Below are 27,020 nucleotides of genomic sequence, written 5' to 3' on the forward strand. Positions count from 1 at the left end.
ATCTCCACTTGTCTGGATGTGTGCAGCTCCAACAACACTCAATTTTGACACCATCCAGGTCAAAACAGCCTGCTTGATTAACACTTCATCCACCAACTTAAACATACATTCGCCACTGAAACACAGTGGTAGCAGTGTGTGCCACTCCAGAAGGTGCACAGCAACAACTTGGCAAGGTTCCTTTAACAGCATCTTCCATCACACAACGTCCAGCAGATGCATGGGAATACCACTATCTCCAAGTTCTCCTCCAAGCTACAAGCCATCTTGACTTGGAACACCACCATTCCTTTACAGTTGATGGATCAATATCCTGGAACTCCCTTCCGAATAGCATTGTAGTCGTACCTGCATGGTTCAAGCAGGCAGCTCGCTCACCATCACCTTCTCAAGGGGAATTAGGGATGGATAATAAATGCTGGGCTAGCTAGTGACACCCTCATTCCGTAAATGAACAATAATATAAAAGCACAATAATATAAAAACACATAACCAGTACTCCACCCCAACATCCAGGGAACATGATCACCTCAAAATCCTTATCTAGTTCATAAGCCATCGCAACTTCAAGATATATTCACTATTTCTTCGTCATTGCTGGGTCAAAATATTGCAATTCCCTATCGAACAGCATTGAGAGAGTATCTTCTGCACATGGACTACAACAGTTCAAGCAGAATCTCAATCACCATGACCACAAGGCCAGTCAAGAAAGGGCATTAAATACTGGTTTTGAAAGTGATGCCAATTAAGATACAGAAAGGTAATGACTTCCTCCACAAGTGCTGAACCTACAGGACGCTCAGATAAGAGTTTTCAATTTCCAAAGACATTGGTTACTCCCTCTGAACCTGTCCACATTGGATGGAAGACAATAATGAGATATGCAGATATCAAGAACATTTCATAAATCCGTATTTCTACATTCATCATTATAATTATGCCCATGGAGTAAGTATATTATTTTATAACGTTATTTTTATACTAATAAATTTTACTACCAATAAATTGCCCATGGTCTATCAATGAATGCGATCTACAAGATCTCACTACACTGGGCAAGGGACTTCAGAACTTTACTTCATAACACAACCTACTTATTGGCCAATTCCTGAATGGCATCATTAACAACTGTTTACATAGAGGATTCTTTTTTCCAAATGCTTACATAGTGAATGATAAACGTTGACAAGGCATGAACAAAAATTGTGGTTAATGGTGAATGCATGCATACACCAGTTTTTAGTAATGACTTATCAATCACCATGGCTTTGCATACAGGAAGTCAACATCAAGTTCATTCTTCAAGTATAGTGGCTTTAGAGGGTGGAGAATATTGGACCACAATATACAGATATGGATTATACAGATAAAATACAGTCTCTATTTTGAAGTAATGCGTTATTTCCTTATTTTTTTATATAAAACATTTATGCTGTAGAGCAAAACTTATGACAATTTGGAAAACAAAAAAGTAGTTGGTTGCAACACAGTAGTATCACTACAGTTCAAGTTAAGGAGCTAGGAGATGCAGAACAAGCATCAACACACTATCACAGTTGGGGGAGTAATTACAGTGCAGAAGGTTTCAATGAATAATTTTCAATTATAAATTCCTATATCCCTATTTACAAAGCTGATACAAAAGTTTGACAAAAAAAATCAGGACAAGAAACAAGGTTCTGAGGACAGAAATTATGTGCAGAGAAAGATTTTTGCCTGCCAGTTAGTGTAAATATTGCATGCTACAATCCTTGGATATATACATACTGTATGGCACAATGGTTCTTTGGAATTGGGTCAATCTGCTCAATCAAGTAATTCACATGCTAAATAATCAGATCCACTACAACAAATAAAAGATTCAAACAATCCAATATTTTTCAGTAAGATACAAGTACTGCTCACTTTTCTTTTCACCACGGCTTTTCTTGAATCTCTTCCTTTGGAACTCTTCAATCTCAATACCTAGGTCTGCTTCATTTAGGTTAACCTCACCAACCAGATCATAGTTGCATTTCACCTATTTAATAAGCACACATGCATTAACACGTTTATCATAAAATAACAGATGATTGACAGATTAGTCATATGGTAGATTCATGCACATCATAAAAAGGTTTAATAAAAATTCAAGCAAATATTAGAATAAGTATCCACCATATTTAAATTCATTCATCATTTATTTGAGCATTATAAATAGGAATTCTTGCATTATTAAAAATTAAGTTAATAAATTTGTAAGTCATTGATTCATTTAAAGTAGATAAAATAATACTTGTGTTTAAAGTATTCTAATTATTTTCAATGAATTAGAAACAGTTAGTTCAGATGGCTTTGAAATAAAACACATTTCATATGGAAATTACACTAACGATGAATTATAGTTTGATTTGATTTAGAACAAAGAACAAAGAAAATTACAGCACAGGAACAGGCCCTTCGGCCCTCCAAGCCTGCACCGACCATGCCGCCCGACTTAACAAAACCCCCAACGCTTCCGGGGACCATATCCCTCTATTCCCGACTTTTAAGACGCCCCTTAAAAGTCACTACCGTATCCACTTCCACTACTTCCCCCGGCAACGAGTTCCAGGCACCCACCACCTTCTGTGTAAAAAATCTGCCTCTTTTAAAACTTGCCCCTCGCAGCTTAAAATCTGCCTCTTTTAAAACTTGCCCCTCGCACCTTAAACCTGTGCCCCCTAGTAATTGACTCTTCCACCCTGGGAATAAGCTTCTGACTATCCACTCTATCCATGCCTCTCATAATCTTGTAGTCTTCTATCAGGTCTCCCCTCAACCTCCGTCGCTCCAGTGAGAACAAACCAAGTTTCTTCAACCTCTCTTCATAGCTAATGCTAATTTATTATTGATTTGATTTTGATATAGTCCTGAGTTTGGGGGGAAAGTCCTGAACGAAACAGCTTTTATAAAATGAGATTTCAACTAAAATAATTATATCTTCATCATCCTGTGTCAAAAGTATGTTAAAATAAATTGCGAGCATGGTTAAAATACTCACTGCTCTTGAACTCACCTAGTGTTTTTGGGCTAGCTTTTTGTATTTCAGTTCATGCACTCTCTAAAAAAACTAATGAATTAATGTGAATAATCTGCAAACTTTACTTGTAATCTAAAGATATTCTCTAGATTAGACTTTTAATGTTATCTTGCATAAAACTTGCATATTCTTCTGAGTCTTCATGTCTTCACCATCCATTCTAGACTGAACTAAGGAAAAGTGGTTACAACTAGTTATCAATTCCAAAACACCAATTTTAAACTCAATAGAGCAATAAAGTTTCACTTCATTGAGTCACTAAGATGGCCACAAAACATGTGGAACTTTGTTCTAAACTGTAGCTCCAAGTACATATGAAAGCCTAACAGCCCAGAAACTACATGCATCTGTAATATCCTAACTATGTTAGGAGTTGTGGGTTTTAAACAAGAAAAATACATGGTTTGTACACACAGATTCAAAGTAACACAATAGGTTTATTGAAAGAGATGTTTTCTGCACAAAGCAGAAATGAAACTAAGAAGCGGCACGGTAGCACAGTGGTTAGCACTGCTGCTTCACAGCTCCAGGGTCCCGGGTTCGATTCCTGGCTCGGGTCACTGTCTGTGTGGAGTTTGCACATTCTCCTCGTGTCTGCGTGGGTTTCCTCCGGGTGCTCCGGTTTCCTCCCACAGTCCAAAGATGTGCGGGTTAGGTTGATTGGCCAGGTTAAAACAAATTGCCCCTTAGAGTCCCGGGATGCGTAGGTTAGAGGGATTAGCGGGTAAAATATGTGGGGGTAGGGCCTGGGTGGGATTGTGGTCTGTGCAGACTCGATGGGCCGAATGGCCTCCTTCTGCACTGTAGGGTTTCTATGATTTCTATGAAGCCTGTGAAACACACAATGACCTCATGATCAAGTTATGTGACCTGTTCTTAAAGCAATAATGCAATCACTTAAATATATAACATTCCTCTCCTTTTACTTCTGTGGTCATGCCAACAATTTGCTACGATGTTACACATAGGACCAATCATACTCTACACAGTACTATGTAGTCAATATGCACAGTTATACACAGTCAATAGGAAAAATCGATCAGGAGGACATCTATTCCTCATTGTATACGACATTCTGGAATTTGGTTGTCCTCGACTCCAAAAGTATAATTTGGAACTTCACTAGACATTTCTTCTCTTGGAACTAATTCTGCATCATTCTCATGTGGTCCAGTAGCATACACAATCATCAGGCAACTCAGGTTCAAGTAGTCTTGCGTAGTAGTATTCACAACACTAGGGACTAAAGAAGTTGATACTTCTGGAGATGCCGGAGAGATCATTTTGAGATGACAACAATTGGTCAGCAGGGCGTCACCAAACTAGTTCATCTTCAGTTTGAACAGTGTAAGAAATTGAACCTGCCAGAACAATGGCTGGTACCCATTTCTCACTTGTGAATAATGTGTAACACTCAACTTCTTTTTTGAAATGAGAGTTGTTTTGCCTTCACTTCTCGTCTAGCAACTTGAGAGATTGTTTTTGATGTCTCTGAAGTTTCTGGAGATAATAACGAATCAAACTTAGTTCTCAACTTTCTTTTTAAAAGTAGTAATGCAGGTGAACTTTGGGTCGTCAGATGAGAAGCGTTTCTACAAGATGTCAAAAGCTATTCACACCATGATAATAAACCCTGTTCCTCTGAAGCTTTTAAAGAATTGTATGAATCTTTCAGCTAATCCATTGGTTGATTGATAAGGTGCAGATTTCATATGCAGAATACCATTAGTTTTGAGATAATCCTCAAACTCTTGAGAAGTAAACATGAATCATTATCGCGAACAATCTGTTCCAGTTTTCCAAATCTTGCAAAAGGTTTTTCAATGATTTGTTCAGATGTAGAAGATCTTTAGGTAACTTCTATATAAGACTGACAAGACAAAACTAAGACTAAGACAAGACAAGACTAAGACTAAGAATATAAAGATTGACAAATCCCCAGGGCCTGATGGAATCTATCCAAGGCTGCTCAGGGAGATGAGAGATGAAATCGCTGGGCCTCTGACGCAAATCTTTGTCTCGTCACTGGACGCAGGTGAGGTCATGATGTGGAGATGCCGGCGTTGGACTGGGGTAAACACAGTAAGAAGTTTAACAACACCAGGTTAAAGTCCAACAGGTTTATTTGGTAGCAAAAGCCACACAAGCTTTCGAAGCTCTAAGCCCCTTCTTCAGGTGAGTGGGAATTCTGTTCACAAACAGAGTTTATAAAGACACAGACTCAATTTACATGAATAATGGTTGGAATGCGAATACTTACAACTAATCAAGTCTTTAAGAAACAAAACAATGGGAGTGGAGAGAGCATCAAGACAGGCTAAAAAGATGTGTATTGTCTCCAGACAAGACAGCCAGTGAAACTCTGCAGGTCCACGCAACTGTGGGCGTTACAAATAGTGTGACATGAACCCAATATCCCGGTTGAGGCCGTCCGCGTGTGTGCGGAACTTGGCTATCAGTTTCTGCTCAGCGACTCTGCGCTGTGTGTCGCGAAGGCCGCCTTGGCTACCAAATAAACCTGTTGGACTTTAACCTGGTGTTGTTAAACTTCTTGCAGGTGAGGTCCCAGAGGATTGGAGGATAGCTAATATGGTCCCGTTATTTAAGAAAGGTAGGAAGGATAACCCGGGTAATTATAGGCCGGTGAGCTTGACGTCCATGGTGGGGAAGTTGTTGGAGAAGATCCTTAGAGATAGGATGTATGCGCATTTAGAAAGGAATAAACTCATTAACCATAGTCAGCATGGTTTTGTGAGAGGGAGGTCTTGCCTCACTAACCTGGTGGAGTTTTTTGAAGAAGTGACCAGAATGGTTGATGAGGGAAGGGCTGTGGATGTCGTCTATATGGACTTTAGTAAAGCGTTTGACAAAGTCCCTCATGGTAGGCTGGTGAAAAAGGTTGGATCTCATGGGATAAAGGGGGAGGTGGCTAGATGGGTGGAGAACTGGCTTGGTCACAAAAGACAGAGGGTGGTAGTGGAAGGGTCTTTTTCCGGCTGGAGGCCTGTGACTAGTGGTTTCCGCAGGGCTCTGTATTGGGACCTCTGCTGTTTGTGATTTATATAAATGATCTGGAAGGTGTAACTGGGGTGATCAGTAAGTTTGCGGACGACACAAGATTGGCAGGACTTGCAGATAGTGAGGAGCATTGTCAGAAGCTACAGAAGGATATAGATAGGCTGGAAATTTGGGCAAAGAAATGGCAGATGGAGTTCAATCCTGATAAATCCGAAGTGATGCATTTTGGTAGAAATAATGTAGGGAGGAGCTATACAATAAATGGCAGAACCATAAAGGGTGTAGATACGCAGAGGGACCTGGGTGTGCAAGTCCACAGATCCTTGAAGGTGATGTCACAGGTGGAGAAGGTGGTGAAGAAGGCATATGGCATGCTTGCCTTTATAGGACGGGGCATAGAGTATAAAAGTTGGGGTCTGATGTTGCAGATGTATAGAACGTTGGTTCGGCCGCATCTGGAATACTGCGTCCAGTTCTGGTCGCCACACTACCAGAAGGACGTGGAGGCTTTGGAGAGAGTACAGAGGAGGTTTACCAGGATGTTGCCTGGTATGGAGGGGCTTAGTTATGAGGAGAGATTGGGTAAACTGGGGTTGTTCTCCCTGGAAAGACGGAGGATGAGGGGAGACTTAATAGAGGTGCATAAAATTATGAAAGGCATAGATAGGGTGAACGGTGGGAAGCTTTTCCCCAGGTCGGTGGTGACGTTCATGAGGGGTCATAGGTTCAAGGTGAAGGGGGGGGGGGGGGGGGGAGTTTAACACAGATATCAGAAGGACATATTTTACACAGAGGGTGGTGGGGGCCTGGAATGCGCTGCCGGGCAAGGTGGTGGAGGCGGACACACTGGGAACGTTTAAGACTTATCTAGATAGCCATATGAACGGAGTGGGAATGGAGGGATACAAAAGAATGGTCTAGTTTGGACCAGGGAGCGGCACGGGCTTGGAGGGCCGAAGGGCCTGTTCCTGTGCTGTATTGTTCTTTGTTCTGACCATTTTGAGTATGCGTTAATTCGGACTAAGAACATGCAACCTTCAAACAGACCAGCAAAACCAGCAATCCATGCCATGGCATTTTAGCTCACTCCCAAAGGTTCAAAGGAGACAATGGTGGTGTATTTCTCATTTGTTCAAAGGATTGACAGTGTCCCACTTTCTTTTCAATCTAGGCATCTAGACTTGGCCACTAAAAGTACGTGCTAATTCCTTCACCCAGACTGGGCGGCACGGTAGCACAGTGGTTAGCACTGCTGCTTCACAGCTCCAGGGACCTGGGTTCGATTCCCGGCTTGGGTCACTGTCTGTGTGGAGTTTGCACATTCTCCTCGTGTCTGCATGGGTTTCCTCCGGATGCTCCGGTTTCCTCCCACAGTCCAAAGATGTGCAGGTTAGGTTGATTGGCCATGCTAAAAAAATTGCCCTTAGTGTCCTGAGATGCGTAGGTAAGAGGGATTAGTGGGTAAATATATGGGGGTAGGGCCTGGGTGGGATTGTGGTCGGTGCAGACTCGATGGGCTGAATGGCCCCTTTCTGCACTGTAGGGTTTCTATGATTTCTATGATTCTATGACTATGCCAGGATGTTCTTCATGCAATTGTTCAAGAACTCTTCCATGCAGGGCAGGAGGAATGGTTATTCTGATTCCCCAAAACAGACATCTACCTAAGCTTCCCTGACATGCGGTTTCAAATCAGGATGCGTACAACGAGTTCCAGCTATCATTCCTTTCAATACCAAATCCATCACCTTCCCCATCACAGGATCATTTTGGCATGTGGCTGAACTTGAGAAACTGTCACAAGCAAATGATCTACCAGCGAAGAATATTAGCAAAACTAGTTGGTGGCATCTGCTCAACAGGCAAAGGTAAGTGTGATAATGCATCAGCATTATCATGACACTGATTTACAATATTTTATATCATATGAATGTGCAGATAGGATCAGTGTTCATCTTTGCCATTGGGTAGGTGCCAACAAAGGTATGCCTTTCGTTAAGTGTCAATGATCAACAAATAATATAAAATGGCAAGCATATAAATAATGTACACCAAAAATTATACTCAATGCTTCTTTTTCTAGCTGACCATAGTTAGATTCAGCACTAGTCTGAGTACACAAAGCAAAAGCAATTCCTTGCTCTTCTCCCAAAGGCATTGGGGGCGATTCTCCCAAAACAATTCTAAGTGTCGAATTTGCATAAAAACTGGAGTAAATCCTGCTGGTTTTTATAGTGGGATTTTCAAAATGAACCTCCCACACGCTGTGCACTGCAGAGTGCACTAGCGTAAATCTTGTGAAAAATCAGTGGGCAGGCCCTATTCCCGCTGAAGAAGCTGGCAGCATAGTGCTGAGTGGGCTACTGCACATGCGCCGATTAGTGCATGTGCACTGCACTGCTAGCCTCCTGATCATTGGCCAGCCCCATGACATCTCATCGCTGGTCCTCTGACTCCCCCCGCGGCCCGATCACTGACCCTCCCCCGAATATGCCCAGCCAGTCTCAACTTCCCCTCACCCTCCCCACCCCTAATCTCCCGATTCCTACCACCAATCTCCCTCACTCCCTCCCAGTCCCGACACACCACCACCCCTATGTGACCTGCCTTGATCACTGGCCTTCCTCCCTCTGTCCCTCAGCCTGAGTGCAGAGTGGCAGCAGGACCCCTCACCTCCACCGTGCGTCCCACAAAGGCCCTGCCCCCATTAGGACCCGCTCCCTTGGAACTGCCCGATGTCCGGTAGGTTGTGCCAAGATGCCACCTGGGCATTGGCACTTTGTCCCTTGGGCAGTGCCCAGGCCAGGCTGGCAATGCCCAAGCAGTACCCCCCATACCCCTGATCCTCTGGGGGGGGGGCCTCGATGGCCCCCCCTCACTCCAGTGGGGTCAGGCCACCAGTTCCCCGCAATTAGGGAGCTATTGTAAACCCCGCTGCAGTGATACACTGCTGGCCGGGGGGGGGGTCTGGAGACTTCAGTCCCGGGCCCGCTAATCAGATGTAAAACACATTAAAATGAGAATTTGCATAAATTATGCAGCTTCGTGCCAATTTCTGGCGTGGAAATGATGGGCACTGGAAATCTGGTTGCCGGAGACTCGCGGAGGCTGTGGCACCCAACGGGAAAGCCCATGAAACTACATCCGCTCGAGTCTCCCGGCCCGCTGCGCTGCTACGAGAACTGCCCCCATCATCCAGTAGACATTATACTACAGAGAGACTACTTAAAATCTGATCCATCGATCTTTGGAATAAGCTGGTGCAGATGCGATCCCAAAGGGCAATCTTTCATAATGAAAAAGATCTTTATGAGTCCCGATGGGTAAGCAATAGTTGAGATTCAGTGGCCACATTCATTGGTAAATATGCTTGTGAAAGATCCATCTTGCTGCATATCTGCTCACCTGATAACCCAGCAAACAAATCTTTAATGATTGTTTTAAAATCACCACAAATACGAACTGAACCATCTGCTTTCATGACAGTTACGAAGGGGGTAGCTCAGTTACCCAATTGTAACCAGTTCTAACACACCAGTGTTAACAAGCTGTACTAATTCTTCTTCGACCATGGGATGGATTGCATACAGCACCATTCTTGCTGAGAGATTTTTTTGGTTGACTATTTGCTTTATCTTGCGTTTCACTTGAACTCCCTTCATCGAGCTAAGTGTCTCTTCGAATACACTCTTGTATTTATTCAGAAGGTGCTGTAGGTCTGTTTCCTCATCGACCAATCTGCTGCCAGCCCTCCTGTTAAGCTTTATCTTCTCCATGATCTCTCAAATAGAGGTGCAAAAATACCTTGGACTACATGGAGACAACTCCATTATTTGTCCACTTTGTTGACCATGATGTAACCTTTTAACGGCAGGATGCAATTCCTTAAAATCACATCAGCTGGTTTTAAAGGAAGATGCTTCAGTTTTTGTTGGTATATGGTCTGAATAATTAAAAATACAGTAGCATCAGTATCAACCTCCATTTGAAAAGATTGTCCACTTAACTTCGGAATCACCCAGAATCTGTGTGTTTCACTCTGCATGGAAAAGACTTTCAGTTGCAGCTCTTCATCATGTTTCTGGACATTCTCTTCTTCATAGTCACAATTCTTTTCTTCCATGTTGTAAATTATTTTTGTAGAATGCAATTTGAGCACTGAGCAAGTTTATTCTAGTCCTCTATTAACCCCTTAATGAATTCCTTGGCCCTCTCTGAATGCTAAACTGCTTCCAATCCTCAGGCCAGTTGTATTTTTTTAGCCAATTTGCATGTCTCTTCCTAGGATCTAATACTACCTGTAATTTCCCTTGTAAGCCATGGTTTGGCCACCTTTTCTTTTTACTTTTACGTCAGACAGGAATAAATAATTGTTACAGTTCACCCATGTACCCCTTGAATGTTTGCCAATGCGTCACCGCTTTAAGTAATGTTTCCCAATCCATCATAGCCACTTGCGTCTCACACCATTGTAGTCTCCTTTATTAAGACTCAGGACCCTCGTCTCAGTATCAACTACATCACTTTCCATCTTAATGAAAAATTCTATCATATTATGGTTGCTTATCCCCAAGGGGTTTCACACATCTAAATTGCCAATTATTTCTTTCTCATTAGACAATACGCAGTCTAGGATGGCCGGTTCTCCAGTTAGTTCCTAAAGCAAATTAGTATGCAGGTGCAGCAGGTAATAAGGAAGGCAAATGGAATTTCATCATTCATTGCTCATGGAATAGAGTATAAAAGTAGGACAGTGCTGTTGCAACTACATAGGGCATTGGTGAGACTGCACCTGGAGTACTGTGCACAGTTTTGGTCCCCTTACTTAAGGAAGGACGTAAATGCATTCGAGGCGTTTCAGAGAAGGTTCACTAGATTGATTCCAGGGATGAAGGACTTGCCATATGAAGAGAGAGTGAGTAGTTTAGACCTGTACTCATTGGAGTTTAGATGAATGAGAGGATATAAGATGCTGAAGGATATTGACAGGGTAGGCGTAGAGCAGATATTTACTCTTGTTGGACATTCTAGAATGAGGGGCCATAGTTTTAAGCAAAGGGGTGGCAGATTTAAATCAGAAAATGAGGAGGAATTACTTCACTCAAAGGGTTATGGATCTGTGGAATTCTGCATCCTCAGTGAATTGGATGCCAAGGAGATAGAAAGTTTTCTAGTTAGTAGTGGGGTTAAGGCTTATAGGGAGTAGGAAGGTGGAGATGAGCCCAAGATGAGATCAGCCATGATCATATTGAGTGACAGATCAGACTCGAGAGGCTGAACTGCCTACTCCTAGTTTTTATGTTAAAATATCATGAACAGATGCAGAATATGATCAAAAAGGTTCATGCTTTATATGTTGACCATTATATCTCAAGGACCAGAACACAAGGGGATAAAAGTCATGCTTCAGGTACACAATGTCCTGATTAGGCTATACCGAGAATACCGAGACACGTTCTGGCACCACATATGGGAAAGAATATATTTCTTCTGAAGGTAGAAGTACAGTGTAAATATTCTAGAATGATACCTGGATTAAATTATGAGGAGAAAAGATATTAAACAAACTAGGTAAAAATAGAAAATGCTGGAAATACTCAGCAGGTTTAGCCACATTTGCAATGGTCCGTGCTCCTTGTGGCCCTGTGCCAACCGACAACAGACCCTCCATCTTCTCATCTGGAGGAGAGCGTTAACCAAGGCAGGGTTGCCTCCTGCATTGACACCTCAGTGGACGTATGAACAAATTGAAATTATAAAATTAGTCTGCATGTCCTTTACAGGTTTCCCTCCATCTCAGAGGCAACAAGCAAATGCTAAGCCTTTCACCTGGCCTCCGTCTAGACATGGCATCTGCACCCCACCCAGGTAAAGAGCTGGAGGACCAGAGATGGGTATTCCTCCTGTTCATATATGAATATGTATGGAGACACTGATTCTTCTGCAGGGTGATGAGAACCACTTAGAAAAAGCTTCATGTGGGTACTTTTGCGCTCATCTCCACCACCCTCAAAACTCTAGAGAGATCATTGCTGTTGCAATTTAGAAGACTAACTGCATAATCCTTTGTCAGCCATGGCCATTCACCTGGGAAGATGGTGGTCTGCAGTCAGGAGTTGACTGCCGTCAACCAACCGTGCCCCTTGGGAGGCATCCACCTCCCTCTCTCCCTTCATCTCTGCCTCTGGCTGCAGTTGATGGCAATTGGCACAGAATGAACAGTAGCTTCACTCCCTGTTGGGATCTTAGTGTTATGGGACTCATGAGTAATTTGAAAAAACCTGCTGCAACTTGGCCTTCACCACAGAGAGGCGAGTACAAGTAAGAATCTTCAGCATCCTGTTGCCTCAATGATTAAGGTGTCCTTTTAGTCATCCACTTGTGCGGACCTTCAACTCCCCCCATCCAAAAGACCCTCTCAGTTTGAAGATTCACACAGATAGAACTGTGTTGTGCTAAGCTGCTTGTAACCTTCCAGACATGCTCAACCCACGTTATACCCTCCCTCCACCACCACAGATGGCACTGAATAGCGACATTCCTTTCCCCTCTGCCATTCTTAGATATCTCCTCCACTCTGCCCTGTTAAGCTCAGACCCCATAACAATCCATCTTCCCATGGATAGACACCTCTTATTGTCCCTTTGCCCACGCCCCATTTCACTATCCAGGTCATCTGTCTTGCTCCCCACTGTGACCTATTACCAAACTCCCACCATGAATCTTCCACTGTACCACATCCCACTTCTCTCTCCAACAACGATTGTTCTCTCCTACCACCAGCACTCAGAGTTCTCCTCGTAGGACCCTACTAGTTCCTGCCCTCTAAGACAGCCCCCAACTGCCCCCCATCACCTTCCCCAGAAACTCTCCCCTCCCTTCCCTCATAACTCTGCCTCCCATCCATTGTTGCTTTGTAATACAAGAACCCAAAGTTTCACAGCGATGCAACATCAATGCACCTGGAGAATGTTGACGTGAAGCTCACCAGGTGCACCCCACTTATGTACTGTTGGGAAACAGGCCATTCTAATAATCTGCTGGTGGGACACTTCATTTGGAAGGGGAAATAAGGTAATTTCAGCAAGTTGGCTTTTAAATGAGCATTCCTGAGATATGCAGGAAACTTGACCCACTTTTAACCTGCCTAATTCAGTAGAATAAAATTCCAAACTAATGTCCTGTTAGTGAGAAACTGGCTCCTACCATCATCATGCCAAATTTACTGCCTTGCCTGCCATGATTCACAATGCAGGCAGGAGTAGAAAATTCTGCTTAATGTCATTTTCACACAGATATAACAAGCAGAATCAACAATGGATGTCAAGTAAATACATGCAAATTCTGCTGACACAGGTGTAAATCATTTGTAAATTATCACACTTTGCATATGCAAAACATGCAACCATGTTATCCATGCTCTTTGCCATCTCCCCTACATATAATGGAAAGTACCTTATGTTGCTCCTGCAGGTGAATCTCCAACTCTGTCTGCAGTTTAGCTTCAAAGAAGCAGAGACGACACTTGTACGGTTTCATTGGGCTATGGGTGTCCATGTGATGTATTAGGGTGTCCTGACTAAATGCAACAAAGGTACACCAATCACAACAGAATACTTCTCCAGGAAAATGCATCAGTTCAAGTTGACATTCTTCCACATAAGCCATCTGTTCATCTGAAGACCAAAGTATAGGCAAATATTAGATGTTACATTTTTAATATAGAAGGAATGATAGTTACCTGACTTGCAATAAAAATAGAAATATCCATATATTTGTTGACGTCTCTTGGTCTTTCTATTGCTAGGTTTTATGTTGGCACATCTCGTTTTACAAGTCATGGGCTATCATTGTCAAAGCAAGTGCACAAGAAATGCCTGATTCTACTATACCCTCCAATGACCAGTTTTAAAAGCATTAAAAAACAGCAAAATCCAAAAGATATATACATGAACATCATTCTTCTCCCTCTCCCAATTACTGCAAGTCAGGAACAGCACAAGGACAGAGGCTTTTCATTGCAGTGTTCCTGCTATGGTGAAGCCCAGTAACAACCCTAATGGAAACGTTCCAATCTAATCTAGTCTGTAATTAGCAGTAACTGTAAAAAACTCTAAGCAGGCTAAATTCTTTCTTCCCAGCAGTTAGGTAGGGTAAACTCACTCAGCTGTGGGAGCTAATCTGGTTCAGTTAAATTCTCTATAAATTCAGGCCTTCAGTGCAGCAAGTAAATGCACCAAGGCTCAAAGTGAAAGCTTTGCATTAGGTCAGTGGGGAGTTTGGGGAGGGGGTTTTCTTTGCTTTCTTTATTGTTCTCACCCTTTAGGATGGTTTCTTACTCTACAACAGGGAAAGGAGTCAGCTGCTTGATGAGAACCTGGTAAGTGGGTAAATTCTACCCTTTGCCTAGGGATTAAAACAGTGCATAATTTGGGTAGACAATTTAATTAAGTCATTATTTAAGACACATTAAGGAGAGCAGGATAGATGATGTGTCAAGGCTGCAGCATGTGGGTGCTCATGGATAAAGTTGTGATCCAGGGCAAACACTACAGCAAGTGTTTGCAGCTTGAGAAACACAGGCTTGGAGTCAGCGAGCTGGAGGCTGAGCTGCAGACACTGATACATCAGGGAGAGAGAGAGAGAGAGTTAGTTACCTGGATGCTTTGTTTCAGGAGTCAATGACATCCCTTATGATGTGGTCTTCTGGTTCCGAAAGTCATCAGGGACAGGGTGGTGTGATTGCAGCTGAGGCAGGTAAGGGGACCCAGAGGGCAGGAGTGCAGGAATAGCCTCTGCAATTGTCCAGCAGATTTAAGGTTCTTTCAGCTTGAGTGGGGGCTGCAGGGTGGATGAGCTGACTGACCATGGCACTGTGGTACAGGAAGCCATTCAAGTGGGAGGAGAACATAAGAATGTAATGGTAGGAGAGTGTGTAGTGAGGGGGATTAACCCTGTTCTCTGTCATAATGAACCAAAATCCAGATGGCTGTGTTGCCTGCCTGGCACCAGGGTTCAGGATATCTGCTGTGGGCTGGAGATGAACTTGCAGTATGAGGAGGAAGATCCTATTGTCCATGTAGGTACCAACAACATAGGTAGAACAAGGAAAGAGGTTCTGCATAGAGTTTGAGGAGTTAGGCACTAAATTAAACAGAACCTCTAAGGTTATAATCTCCGGCTTATCTGAGCCGTGTGTGAATTGGCATAGGGTACACTAAAGTGAAGAAAGAGATGAATAGAGACTGGTGTGGGAGAAGTGGGTTTTGATTTGCGGGCAGTGGCATCAGTACTGGATAAAGTGGGGGCTGCATCGTTGGGATGGCCTACATTTAAACCGTGCTGCAAACCATTGCGGGGGGTTGACCCACAGCGCCGTTAAAGAGGGAATTCCAGGATTTTGACCCAGTGACTGGGAAGGAATGGCGATATATTTCTTACGTCAGGATGGTGAGTGGCTTGGAGGGGACTTGCGGGTGGTGGCGTTCCCATGTATTTGCTGCCCTTGTCCTTCTAGATGGAAGTCATTGTGGGTTTGGAGGGTGTAATATCATCGGATATTAAAGGAAGTAGCTACAGAGATAGAGGATGCACTGGTAGTAATCTTCCAAGAATCTTTAAATTCTGGAAAACTGCCAATGTAACAAACATCCTTATTCAAAAAGGGAGAGACACAAAAAAACAGCTAACTATAGGCCAGTTAGATTAACAATCGGTCATTGAGAAAGTCATAGAATCCCTACAGAGCAGGAGGCCGCCATTTGGCCCATTGAGCCTGCACCGACAACAATCTGGTTTGTTGATGCTGCCTGGTTTGGAGGGTAGGTCTTATGAGGAAAGGTTGAGGGAACTTGGGCTTTTTTCTTTGGAGCGGAGGAGGTTGAGAGGAGACTTGATAGAGGTTTATAAGATGATGAGGGGGATAGATCGAGTGAACGTTCAAAGACTATTTCCTCGGGTGAATGGAGTGTTAACTAGGGGGCATAACTATAGGGTTCATGGTGGGAGATACAGGAAGGATATCAGAGGTAGGTTCTTTACGCAGAGAGTGGTTGGGGTGTGGAATGGACTGCCTGCAGTGATAGTGGAGTCAGACACTTTAGGAACATTTAAGAAGCTATTGGATAGGCACATGGAGTACTTCGGGATGATAGGGAGTGGGATAGCTTGATCTTGGTTTCAGATAAAGCTCGGCACAACATCGTGGGCCGAAGGGCCTGTTCTGTGCTGTACTGTTCTATGTTCTAATCCCACCCAGCCCCTATCCCCCTAACCCTACGTATTTAAGCCCCTATCCCCGTAACCCCACGCATTTACCCTCCTAATCGCCCTAATCTACACATCTTGGGACACTAAGGGGCAATTTAGCATTGCCAATCAAGAGTCCATTAAAAGGAGTAATAACAGAGCATTTAGAAATGCCTAATCCTAGGTGCCGAGTAAAAATATATTTCATTCAACATATTTATGAACAGTAGCAAACACCTCAGTCTTGATAGCAAGTTGGATGCTGTGTTGCCTGACAAGAACAGAAGTGTTATACTGTCTTACAAACACCACTATTCTGCTGAGGTACAAGTGTTCTTTGAAGTCTAAAATTTCTCAATAGTGCAAAATTGTAGTTTGGTCAGGAAATTTTGCAGATTGGAATGTACTCTTCAATTTCGGATCACAACGCAGCACCTTATATTTTATCATTACAGGTGCAATAATCAAAATAAAATTCTGAACTGTGGATATTTTTCTGCAAAATTTAGTATCTTATCTAATGGCTATAAAAATGAGTTATATGTCCTTCAGCAATAGTCATGCACATTTATATACAACATATAAGGAAATAACATTTGCACTTAAAATATGAAGAAAATTCAAACGAATTATCAGGTTAACACATATACTGTCCATGAAGCTTAAATGCCCAACACAGACAGCACTCTGCAAAACTTAGTCATACATGGTTTAAATACAAATACTTCACTTTTGTGCTCCAGAGCGTGATTAACCATTCGGCTTTTGTGCTTGGTGCAATAGAGGCAGATAGGACAATGCAACATGCCAGATTCGCTCGCAGTTGAAGTCAGGCCAAAGTCTTCCTTAAAGAAAAGTGCACCCTTATTTTCACTTCCTGCCATAGTACTACTTTCTTCGAAGGTACAGTTATTCATCATCCTTGTAGAACAATTCTTCTCACCAGCTGTGAGTTCACATACTTGCGCATGCTGAGAAAGGGCATTCCTGAAAATAATTCAAAGGAGAAAAGAAAGATGGGTTTTGTATTGCACTTCTCAAATACCAGCATGAAACTGAAGGCCCTAATTATATTTTAAATTTTTTCCACATTTTGACTTTTGCCAGGTAGGTCCTAAATGAATTTTAAAATATAGACGAAATAGAAATAAACTGAAATACATAGAACTAACAGATAAAACACAAACTGAATCCATAACCAGCAAAAAAGCAGAAGAAAGGAGAACTACTGGAGTGAAGAAAAGGTCACAAGAGTGAATCAGGCTCACTATCCTTTTGGAAAATGACGAGGAGTAAAAACCACCATTGGAAGGCGAGGTAGGAGCATGGACTTGCTGTAAAAATCCTTCCTTAAAACCATTTTGTGTTCAGCAAGAATATGTGCAGTGTTTTGAAGTGATGCAATGGGGAAACATAGGTTAACCACAGTTACTAAAGCCAATTTGGAAACTACAGCCACTAAATTGTCTATGGATAGTTACCTTAGTCTAGAAATTTGTTCAAATAGTATTAGAAAAGGTAACCAGGATAACTGGAAGCTCTTTGCAGTCCCAAACATCTTTCTTGTTCTCCAATTGAAAACACAATGGATTACGGGTAGACAGTTTACACTGTACACCCTAGCCCCATATTCCATGAAATAGCTAGTCAGTAGTCTAGGTATTATGTTATACAATAACTCAATAAGAGGAGTGTCACTTGCACGCTGATCTATGATAATTTAGGATAAGAGTTCGTGTGCAAACCTGCAAGGTTCTCCTTTTGGGACAAGGTAGCAGCATATCAGCAAACATGCAAAGGGGTGGACGCCATCAAGCTTTGAATATTGTGATGATACTGTGACATTAAAAAATGTATTTTTAAATCATGTTTTTTGTAAGGGTACATTTAGAATTCAGCTCTGTTTAAAGGTGCTGATTCGCCTGCACCAGGCAGTTCACATGCTGAGAATGCAGACTAATAATTGATCTTAGCTAATGAGATGTTTGTTTTATTCTGAGTTAATGTATTTTTGTTTATTTGGTTTTTCCCCCGGGGTTTCAGAGTAGGACTTTTATTAGGTTGATTGACAGAGACGTCATGTGCTTAAGGTGAGGAGCTAAATTGACAGAGAAAAGCAAGCAGTTTCTGCACGGTCCTGAAAGCAGCAAGAGGTCTCTCTCTCTCTCTCCCTCCTTGGAGGCTGCTATTTGAGTGTCAGAAGACAAGTGTCTCTCTCTCCAGAATATTCAAAGGCTCTAAGAATGTTAACAAGTAAAAACACCTAAGTCTGTGTTGTTTGTTAACTTATTTTGAAGCAGAGTTTAAGTCTGTAAGAGGAATATTGCTTGAATTTGAATAGATAGGTTAGCAGTTAAACATGACAAGATAGAGTTCTTAAGTATTTCAATTGGTAAAAGTTCAGTTTGTTTAGTTAAACTGTTGTTAAATGCTTCCTATTGTGTGTCAATAGAATCACACCTGGAGTGAGACATCTTATTCCCACAATAACGCCAAAACAAAAGTTGGAGTCGAGTCTAACTTCATAATATACCTTGAGGTTTCTGATCTGGTCGCTAACAATATGCACAGAATGTCTGAAGTTGGCGACGAAATGAGAGAAACGTCATTATTGCCTAGAAATAGACTCAAAGTTTTCCTCAGGTAAAGCCAAGCCAAAGCCTTCCTTAAAAAATGTACACTTAGGTGGCTGTTTGTGGGTCTATTCTTTATATACTATGCATTTCCTACTCTTGATGGCATTAACCATATTTCATGTGTGTGTTATATGGTCTACCTTCCAACTTGCATGAGGATATTTCAGAAAACATATGCACATAAACATATAAACTTAATCCACATCTCTATGATCCCTATTCTCTTCAATCTGCACAAGCTCCGAGGGTGTCACCTTCAAAGTTTCCAATGTCTTTTATGACTTTGTCCATGACCATGCCCCTCCCTACCAGAGCTGTCCTCTTGCCTGACAAGAACAAAAGTAATAGGAGTAGGAGCAGCACATTTTTGAAAATTATTTTCAAAGGGACATTTGTTGCTCATTCCTAATTGCCTTTCAGGAGGTTGTAGTGGATTGCTACAGTGGAGGCACATCAAGTGATATTGAAATCACAGAATTGCTGCAAAAAAGGATGCCTCCTCCCAGCTTTTCCCAAGAACCCTGCAAATTCTTCCTTTTCAGATAAGTCTAATTCCCTTTTGAATGCTTCAGTTGAAATCTGCCTCCACCACACTTGAAGTGCATTCCAAACCTTAATTGACATCCTTCCTAAAGTACAGGGCCCAGAACTGGACGCAATACTCCAGCCGAGGTCGAACTAGTATATTTTTATTATTCATTTTACAGGATGTGGACATTGGTGGCTGGGAAGTATTTATTGTAAGAAGTCTAACACCAGGTTAAAGTCCAACAGGTTTATTTGGTAGCAAAAGCCACGAGCTTTCGGAACAGGCTGTCCCGTCATCAGGTGGGCGGGAGTTCTGATTACAAACAAGGCACAAAGACACAAACTCAATTTACGTGAATAATGATTGCAATGTGAGCCTTTACAGCTAATCAAGTCTTAAAGGTACAGACAATGTGAGTGGAGGGAGCATAAAGCACAGGTTAAAGAGATGTGTATTGTCTCCAGACAGGCCAGCTAGTGAGATTTTGCACATCCAGGCAGGTTGTGGGGGTTACAGGTAGTGTGACATGAACCCAATATCCCAGTTGAGGCCGTCCTCATGTGTGCGGAACCTGGCTATCAGTCTCTGCTCAGCGACTCTGCGCTGAGCAGAGACTGATACAGTAAGAAGTTTAACAACACCAGGTTAAAGTCCAACAGGTTTATTTGGTAGCAAAAGCCACACAAGCTTTCGGAGCTCCAAGCCCCTTCTTCAGGTGAGTGGGAATTCTGTTCGCAAACAGGGCATATAAAGACACAAACTCAATTTACATGAACAATGGTTGGAATGCGAATACTTACAGCTAATCAAGTCTTTAAGATACAAACAATGTGAGTGGAGAGAGCATCAAGACAGGCTAAAGAGATGTGTATTGTCTCCACACAGGACAGCCAGTGAGACTCTGCAGGTCGACACAGACATCAAGTTTCTACAATCTCCACATCAGAGACTGATAGCCAGGTTCCGCACACATAAGGACGGCCTCAACTGGGATATTGGGTTCATGTCACACTATCTGTAACCCCCACAACCTGCCTGGATGTGCAAAATCTCACTAGCTGGCCTGTCTGGAGACAATACACATCTCTTTAACCTGTGCTTAATGCTCCATCCACTCACACCTGTACCTTTAAGACTTGATTAGCTGTAAAGGCTCACATTCCAATCATTATTCATGTAAATTGAGTTTGTGTCTTTGTGCCTTGTTTGTAATCAGAACTCCCACCCACCTGACGAAGGGACAGCCTGTTCCGAAAGCTTGTGGCTTTTGCTACCAAATAAACCTGTTGGACTTTACCCTGGTGTTGTTAGGCTTCTTACTGTGTTTACCCCAGTCCAACGCCGGCATCTCCACATCAGTATTTATTGCCCGTCCCTAGTTGCCTTTTAAAAGAGTTGCCCTTTAAAAAATAAACTGCCTTCACCCATAGTGCTGTTAGGAAGGGAATTTTAGAATTTTGACCAAGTGATAGTGAAGCAATGGTGATAGATTTCCAAGTCAGGTTGATGAGTCGAGGAGGGGAGCCTCCAGGTGGTGGTGTTGCCAGTATATGCTTCATTTGTCCTTCTCGATAGTAATGATCATGGGTTTGGAAGGTGCTGTCGAAGGAACCTTGGTGAGTCAGAATCATAGAATCCCTACAGTGCAGAAGGACGCCATTCAGCCAACGAGCCTACAGTGACAACAATCCTATCCAGAGCCTATCCTCATAAACCCCATGTATTTACCCTACTAATCCCCCTGACACTAAGGGACAATTTAGCATGGCCAATCAACCAAACCTGCACATCTTTGGAGTGTGGGAGGAACCATAGCATCCGGAGAGCAGACATGGAAACAACGTGCAAACTCCACACAGGCCTGTGCAGTTTTGAGTTGCTACATCTATTCTGAGTCAGTACATGTAGGTATTCATAAGAGTTGAGGAAGATGGTTTACATTTAGCTGGAGTTGGTTGACATGAACCATAGAATCAGAGAGAATTCATGGCACAGGAGAGTACGTTCAGCCCACCATGTCCCTGCTAGTCAGAGAGGAGCTACCAACCCCAATCCATACCTTCCATCACTAGCTCTGTAACACAGCAGGTCAGACTTCTTCAAGTAGACATCAATGTGCTTTTGAAATGTGGTGAGAGTTTCCACTCCCCCCCCGCTCCCCCCCCCCTTCAGGACATGAGCTTCAAGTCTCTGACGCCAGAGAAAGTTTTGGCTCGTCCAGATCTTAAACATAGATAGACAGTTGGTGATAGTGGCAACTGTGACCACTAGAATAGAGTGCAACAGAGTTGGGTATTGTCAATAAATAGATAAAAACCGACTCCATGTTTTCTGGTAACATCACTCAAAAGCATAGAACATAGAACATTACAGAGCAGTACAGGCCCTTCGGCCCTCGATGTTGCGCCGACCAGTGAAACCAATCTAAAGCCCATCTAACCTACACTATTCCAATATCATCCATATGTTTACCCATTGACCATTTAAATGCCCTTAATGTTGGCGAGACCACTACTGCTGCAGGCAGGGCATTCCACGCCCTTACTACTCTCCGAGTAAAGAACCTACCTCTGACATCTGTCCGATATCTATCACCCCTCAATTTAAAGCCATGTCCCCTCATGCTAGCTATCACCATCCAAGGAAAAAGGCTCTCACTATCCACCCTATCTAATCCTCTGATCATCTTGTATGCCTCTATTAAGTCACCTCTTAACCTTCTTCTAACAAAAACAACCTCAAGCCCCTCAGCCTTTCCTCATAAGACCTTCCCACCATACCAGGCAACATCCTGGTAAATCTCCTCTGCACCCTTTCCAATGCTTCCACATCCTTCCTATAATGCGGTGATCAGAACTGTACACAATACTCCAAGTGTGGCCGCACCAGAGTTTTGTACAGCTGCAACATGACATCATGGCTCCGAAACTCAATCCCTCTACCAATAAAAGCTAACACTCCGTACGCCTTCTTAACAACCCTATCAACCTGGGTGCCAACTTTCAGGGATCTATGCACGTGAATACCGAGATCTCTCTACTCATCCACACTACCAAGTATCTTACCATTAGCCCAGTACTCTGTAATCTTGTCACTCCTTCCAAAGTGAATCACCTCACACTTTTCCGCATTGAACTCCATTTGCCACCTGTCAGACCAGCACTGCAGCTTATCTATGCCCCTCTGAAACCTGCAACAACCTTCCGCACTGTCCACAACTCCACCGACTTTAGTGTCATCCGCAAATTTACTAACCCATCCTTCTATGCCCTCATCCAGGTCATTTATAAAAATGACAAACAGCAGGGGCCCCAAAACAGATCCTTGCGGTACACCACTAGTAACTGAACTCCAGGATGAACATTTCCCATCAACCACCACCCTCTGTCTTCTTACAGGTAGCCAATTCCTGATCCAAACCGCTAAATCACCCTCAATCCCAGGCCTCCGTATCTTCTGCAATAGCTTACCGTGGGGAACCTTATCAAATGCTTTACTGAAATCCATGTACACCACATCAACTGCTTTACCCTCATCCACCTCTTTGGTCACCTTCTCAAAGAACTCAATAAGGACCTACCCTTCACAAAACGGTGTTGACTATCCCTAATCAAATTATTCCTTTCTAGATGATTATAAATCCTATCTCTTATAATCCTTTCCAAAACTTTGCCCACAACAGAAGTAAGGCTCACTGGTCTATAATTACCAGGGTTTTCTCTTCTCCCCTTCTTGAACAAGGGGACAACATTTGCTATCCTCCAGTCTTCTGGCACTATTCCTGTAGACAATGACGACATAAAGATCAAAGCCAAAGGCTCTGCAATCTCCTCCCTAGCCTCCCAAAGAATCCTGGAATAAATCCCATCCGGCCCAGTAACTTATCTATTTTCACACTTTCCAGAATTGCTAACACCTCCTCCTTATTAATCTCAATCCTGTCTAGTCCAATAGCCTGTATCTCAGTATTCTCCTCGACAACATTGTCTTTTTCCTGCGTGAATATTGATGAAAAATATTCATTTAGCACCACTCCTATCTCTTCAGGCTCCACGCACAACCTCCCACTACTGTCCTTGACTGGCCCTAATCTTACCCTAGTCATTCTTTTACTCCTGACATACCTATAGAAGGCTTTAGGGTTTTCCTTGATCCTACCTGCCAAAGACTTCTCATGTCCCCTCCTGACTCTTCTTAGCTCTCTCTTTAGGTCCTTCCTGGCTAACTTGTAACTCTCAAGCGCCCTAACTGAGCCTTCACGTCTCATCTTTACATAAGTCTCCTTCTTCCTCTTCACAAGAGATTCAACTTCTTTAGTAAACCACGGTTCCCTCACTTGACCACTTCCTCCCTGCCTGACAGGTACATACTTATCAAGGACACCCAGTAGCTGTTCCTTGAACAAGCTCCACATTTCAATTGTGCCCATCCCCTGCAGTTTCCTTCCCCAACCTATGCATCCTAAATCTCGCCTAATCGCATCATAATTTCCTTTCCCCCAGCTATAACTCTTGCCCTTCGGTATATACCTATTCCTTTCCATCGCTAAAGTAAACGTAACCGAATTGTGGTCACTATCACCAAAGTGCTCACCTACCTCCAAATCTAACACCGGGTCTGGTTCATTACCCAGTACCAAATCCATTGTGGCCTCGCCTCTTGTTGGCCTATCTACATACTGTGTCAGGAAACCCTTCTGCACACATTGGACAAAAACTGACCCATCTAAAGTACTCGAACTATAGCTTTTCCAGTCAATATTTGCAAAGTTAAAGTCCCCCATAACAACTACCCTGTTACTTTCGCTCCTATCCAGAATCTTTGCAATCCTTTCCTCTACATCTCTGGAACGTTTCGGAGGCCTATAGAAAACTCCCAACAGGGTGACCTCTCCCTTCCTGTTTCTAACCTCAGCCCATACTACTTCAGTAGACGAGTCCTCATCAAACGTCCTTTCTGCCACCGTAATACTGTCCTTGACGAACAATGCCACACCTCCACCTCTTTTGCCACCTTCCCTGCTCTTACTGAAACATCTAAACCCCCAAACCTGCAACAACCATTCCTGTCCCTGCTCTATCCATGTCTCTGAGATGTAAACCAAGGGCTAGGATTAGATTAAGGGTACAACAAAGGTGACAATAAAGCACAGTAAGAGAAACTATTTGAGATGATGCAACTTATGCATTGAGATAGCGCAGAGTGAAACCAGGCATGGGCATTGCTGTGGAGACCAAAGTGCTGACAGCATTAAAGGCAACAAAGATCAAACGAACAAAGAAAATTACAGCACACGAACAGGCCCTTCGGCCTTCCAAGCCTGCACCGACCATGCTGCCCGACTGAACTAAAACCCCCTACCCTTCTATTCCCATCCTATTCATGTATTTGTCAAGACACCCGTTAAAAGTCACTATCGTATCTGCTTCCACTATGCCCCCCGGCAGTGAGTTCCAGACAGCCACCACCCTCTGTGTACATCTCCTTTAAACCTTGCCCCTTAAACCTATGCCCTCTAGTAATTGACTCTTCCACCCTGGGAAAAAGCTTCTGACTATCCACTTGAGCCCTCGGCTGAGAACTTCGATATTGTCTGGTTGAAGTGTGTAGTCCGACAAGTTGACAACGGACTTCCCTGCAGTGGTACCCACAGATCCATTGGAGATCTCTACTCCCTCCCAAAGATTCACAAGGCCAACATCCGCGGCCATTGCATCGTATCAGGCAATGGGACCCTGTGTGAGAACTTCTCCGGCTACATCGAGGGCATCCTGAAACCCATTGTACAAAGAACCCCCAGCTTGTTGCTACACTACGGACTTTCTACAGAAACTCAGCACACATGGAGCAGTTGAACCAGGAGCACTCCTCGTCACAATGGATGTCTCGACACTCTACACCAGCATCCCCCACGACAACGGCACTGCTGCAACTGCCTCAGTACTCAACACCAACAACTGCCAATCTCCAGATGCAATTCTACAACTTATCCACTTCATCCTGGACCACAACGTCTTCACTTTCAACAACCAGTTCGTCATCCAGACACACAGAACAGCCATGGGGACCAAATTCGCACCTCAATATGCCAACATCTTCATGCACAGGTTCGAACAAGACCTCTTCACCGCACAGGAGCTTCAACGACACTGTACACTAGATACATCAACGACATTTTCTTCCTTTGAACTCATGGCGAACAATCACTGAAACAACTATATGATGACATCAACAAGTTCCATCCCACCATCAGACTCACCATGGACTACTCTCAGGAATCGGTTGCATTCTTGGACAGACCCATCTCCATCAAGGACGCCCGCCTCAGCACTTCCACTGTACCGTAAGCTCACGGATAACTTCATGATGCTCCACTTCTCCAGCTTCCACCCTAAACATGTTAAAGAAGCCATCCCCTACGGACAAGCCCTCCTTATATACAGGATCTGCTCAGATAAGGAGGATCACAACAGACACCGAAAGACACCCTCATAAGAACAGGATATAGCGCTTGACTCATCGATCGACAGTTCCGACGCGCCACGGCAAAAAACCGCACCGACCTCCTCAGAAGACAAACACAGGACACGACGGACAGAGTACCCTTTGTCGTCCAGTACTTTCCCGGAGCAGAGAAGCTACGACATCTTCTCCAGAGCCTTCAACATGTCATTGATGAAGACGAACATCTCGCCAAGGCCGTCCCTACACCCCCACTTCTTGCCTTCAAACAACCACACAACCTCAAACAGACCATTGTCCGCAGGCCTTCAGGAGAACAGTGACCACGACACCACACAACCCTGCCACAGCAACCTCTACAAGACGTGCCGGATCATCGACACGGATGCCATCATCTCACGTGAAAACACCATCCACCAGGTACACGGTACATACTCTTGTGACACGGCCAACGTTGTCTACCTGATATGCTGCAGGAAAGGATGTTCCGAAGCATGGTACATTGGCGAGACTATGCAGACACTACGACAACAGATGAATGAACACCGCTCGACAATCACCAGGCAGGAGTGTTCTCTTCCAGTCGGGGAACACTTCAGCAGTCAAGGGCATTCGGCCTCTGATCTTCAGGTAAGCGTTCTCCAAGGTGGCCTTCACGACACATGACAACACAGAATCGCTGAGCAGAAATTGATAGCCAAGTTCCGCACACGAGGACGGCCTCAACCAGGATCTTGGGTTCATGTCACACTATCTTGCCTGGACTTGCAAAATCTCACTAACTGTCCTGGCTGGAGACAATTCACATCTCTTTAACCTGTGCTTAACCCTCTCTCCACTCACATTGTCTGTACCTGTAAGACTTGATTACCTGTAAAGACTCACATTCCAACCATTATTTTGTAAATTGAGTCTGTGTCTATGTTTGTGAACACAACTCTTCACTCACCTGAAGAAGGAGCAACGCTCCGAAAGCCTGTGCTACCAAATAAATCTTTTGGACTCTAACCTGGTGTTGTGAGACTTCTTATGTGCTTACCCCAGACCAATGACGGCATCTCCA

The 27,020-nt window shown here is 43.5% G+C and overlaps 1 protein-coding gene across 1 annotated transcript in view; it reads right to left on the reverse strand.

Moving 5' to 3' along the window:
• Positions 1-27,020, reverse strand: part of LOC144479376 (uncharacterized) — a 72,535-nt gene that overhangs the window by 11,893 nt on the left and 33,622 nt on the right. The window contains exons 5-7 of the mRNA XM_078197996.1: positions 17,061-17,317; positions 13,538-13,758; positions 1,909-2,023 (exon numbers count right to left, since the gene is read on the reverse strand). Of these exons, the coding sequence (XP_078054122.1) occupies positions 1,909-2,023; positions 13,538-13,758; positions 17,061-17,317 (593 nt within the window). The remainder of the gene's footprint in view (positions 1-1,908; positions 2,024-13,537; positions 13,759-17,060; positions 17,318-27,020) is intronic.

The sequence above is a fragment of the Mustelus asterias genome, chromosome 26 (assembly GCF_964213995.1).
Source record: "Mustelus asterias chromosome 26, sMusAst1.hap1.1, whole genome shotgun sequence".
NCBI lineage: Eukaryota > Metazoa > Chordata > Chondrichthyes > Carcharhiniformes > Triakidae > Mustelus > Mustelus asterias.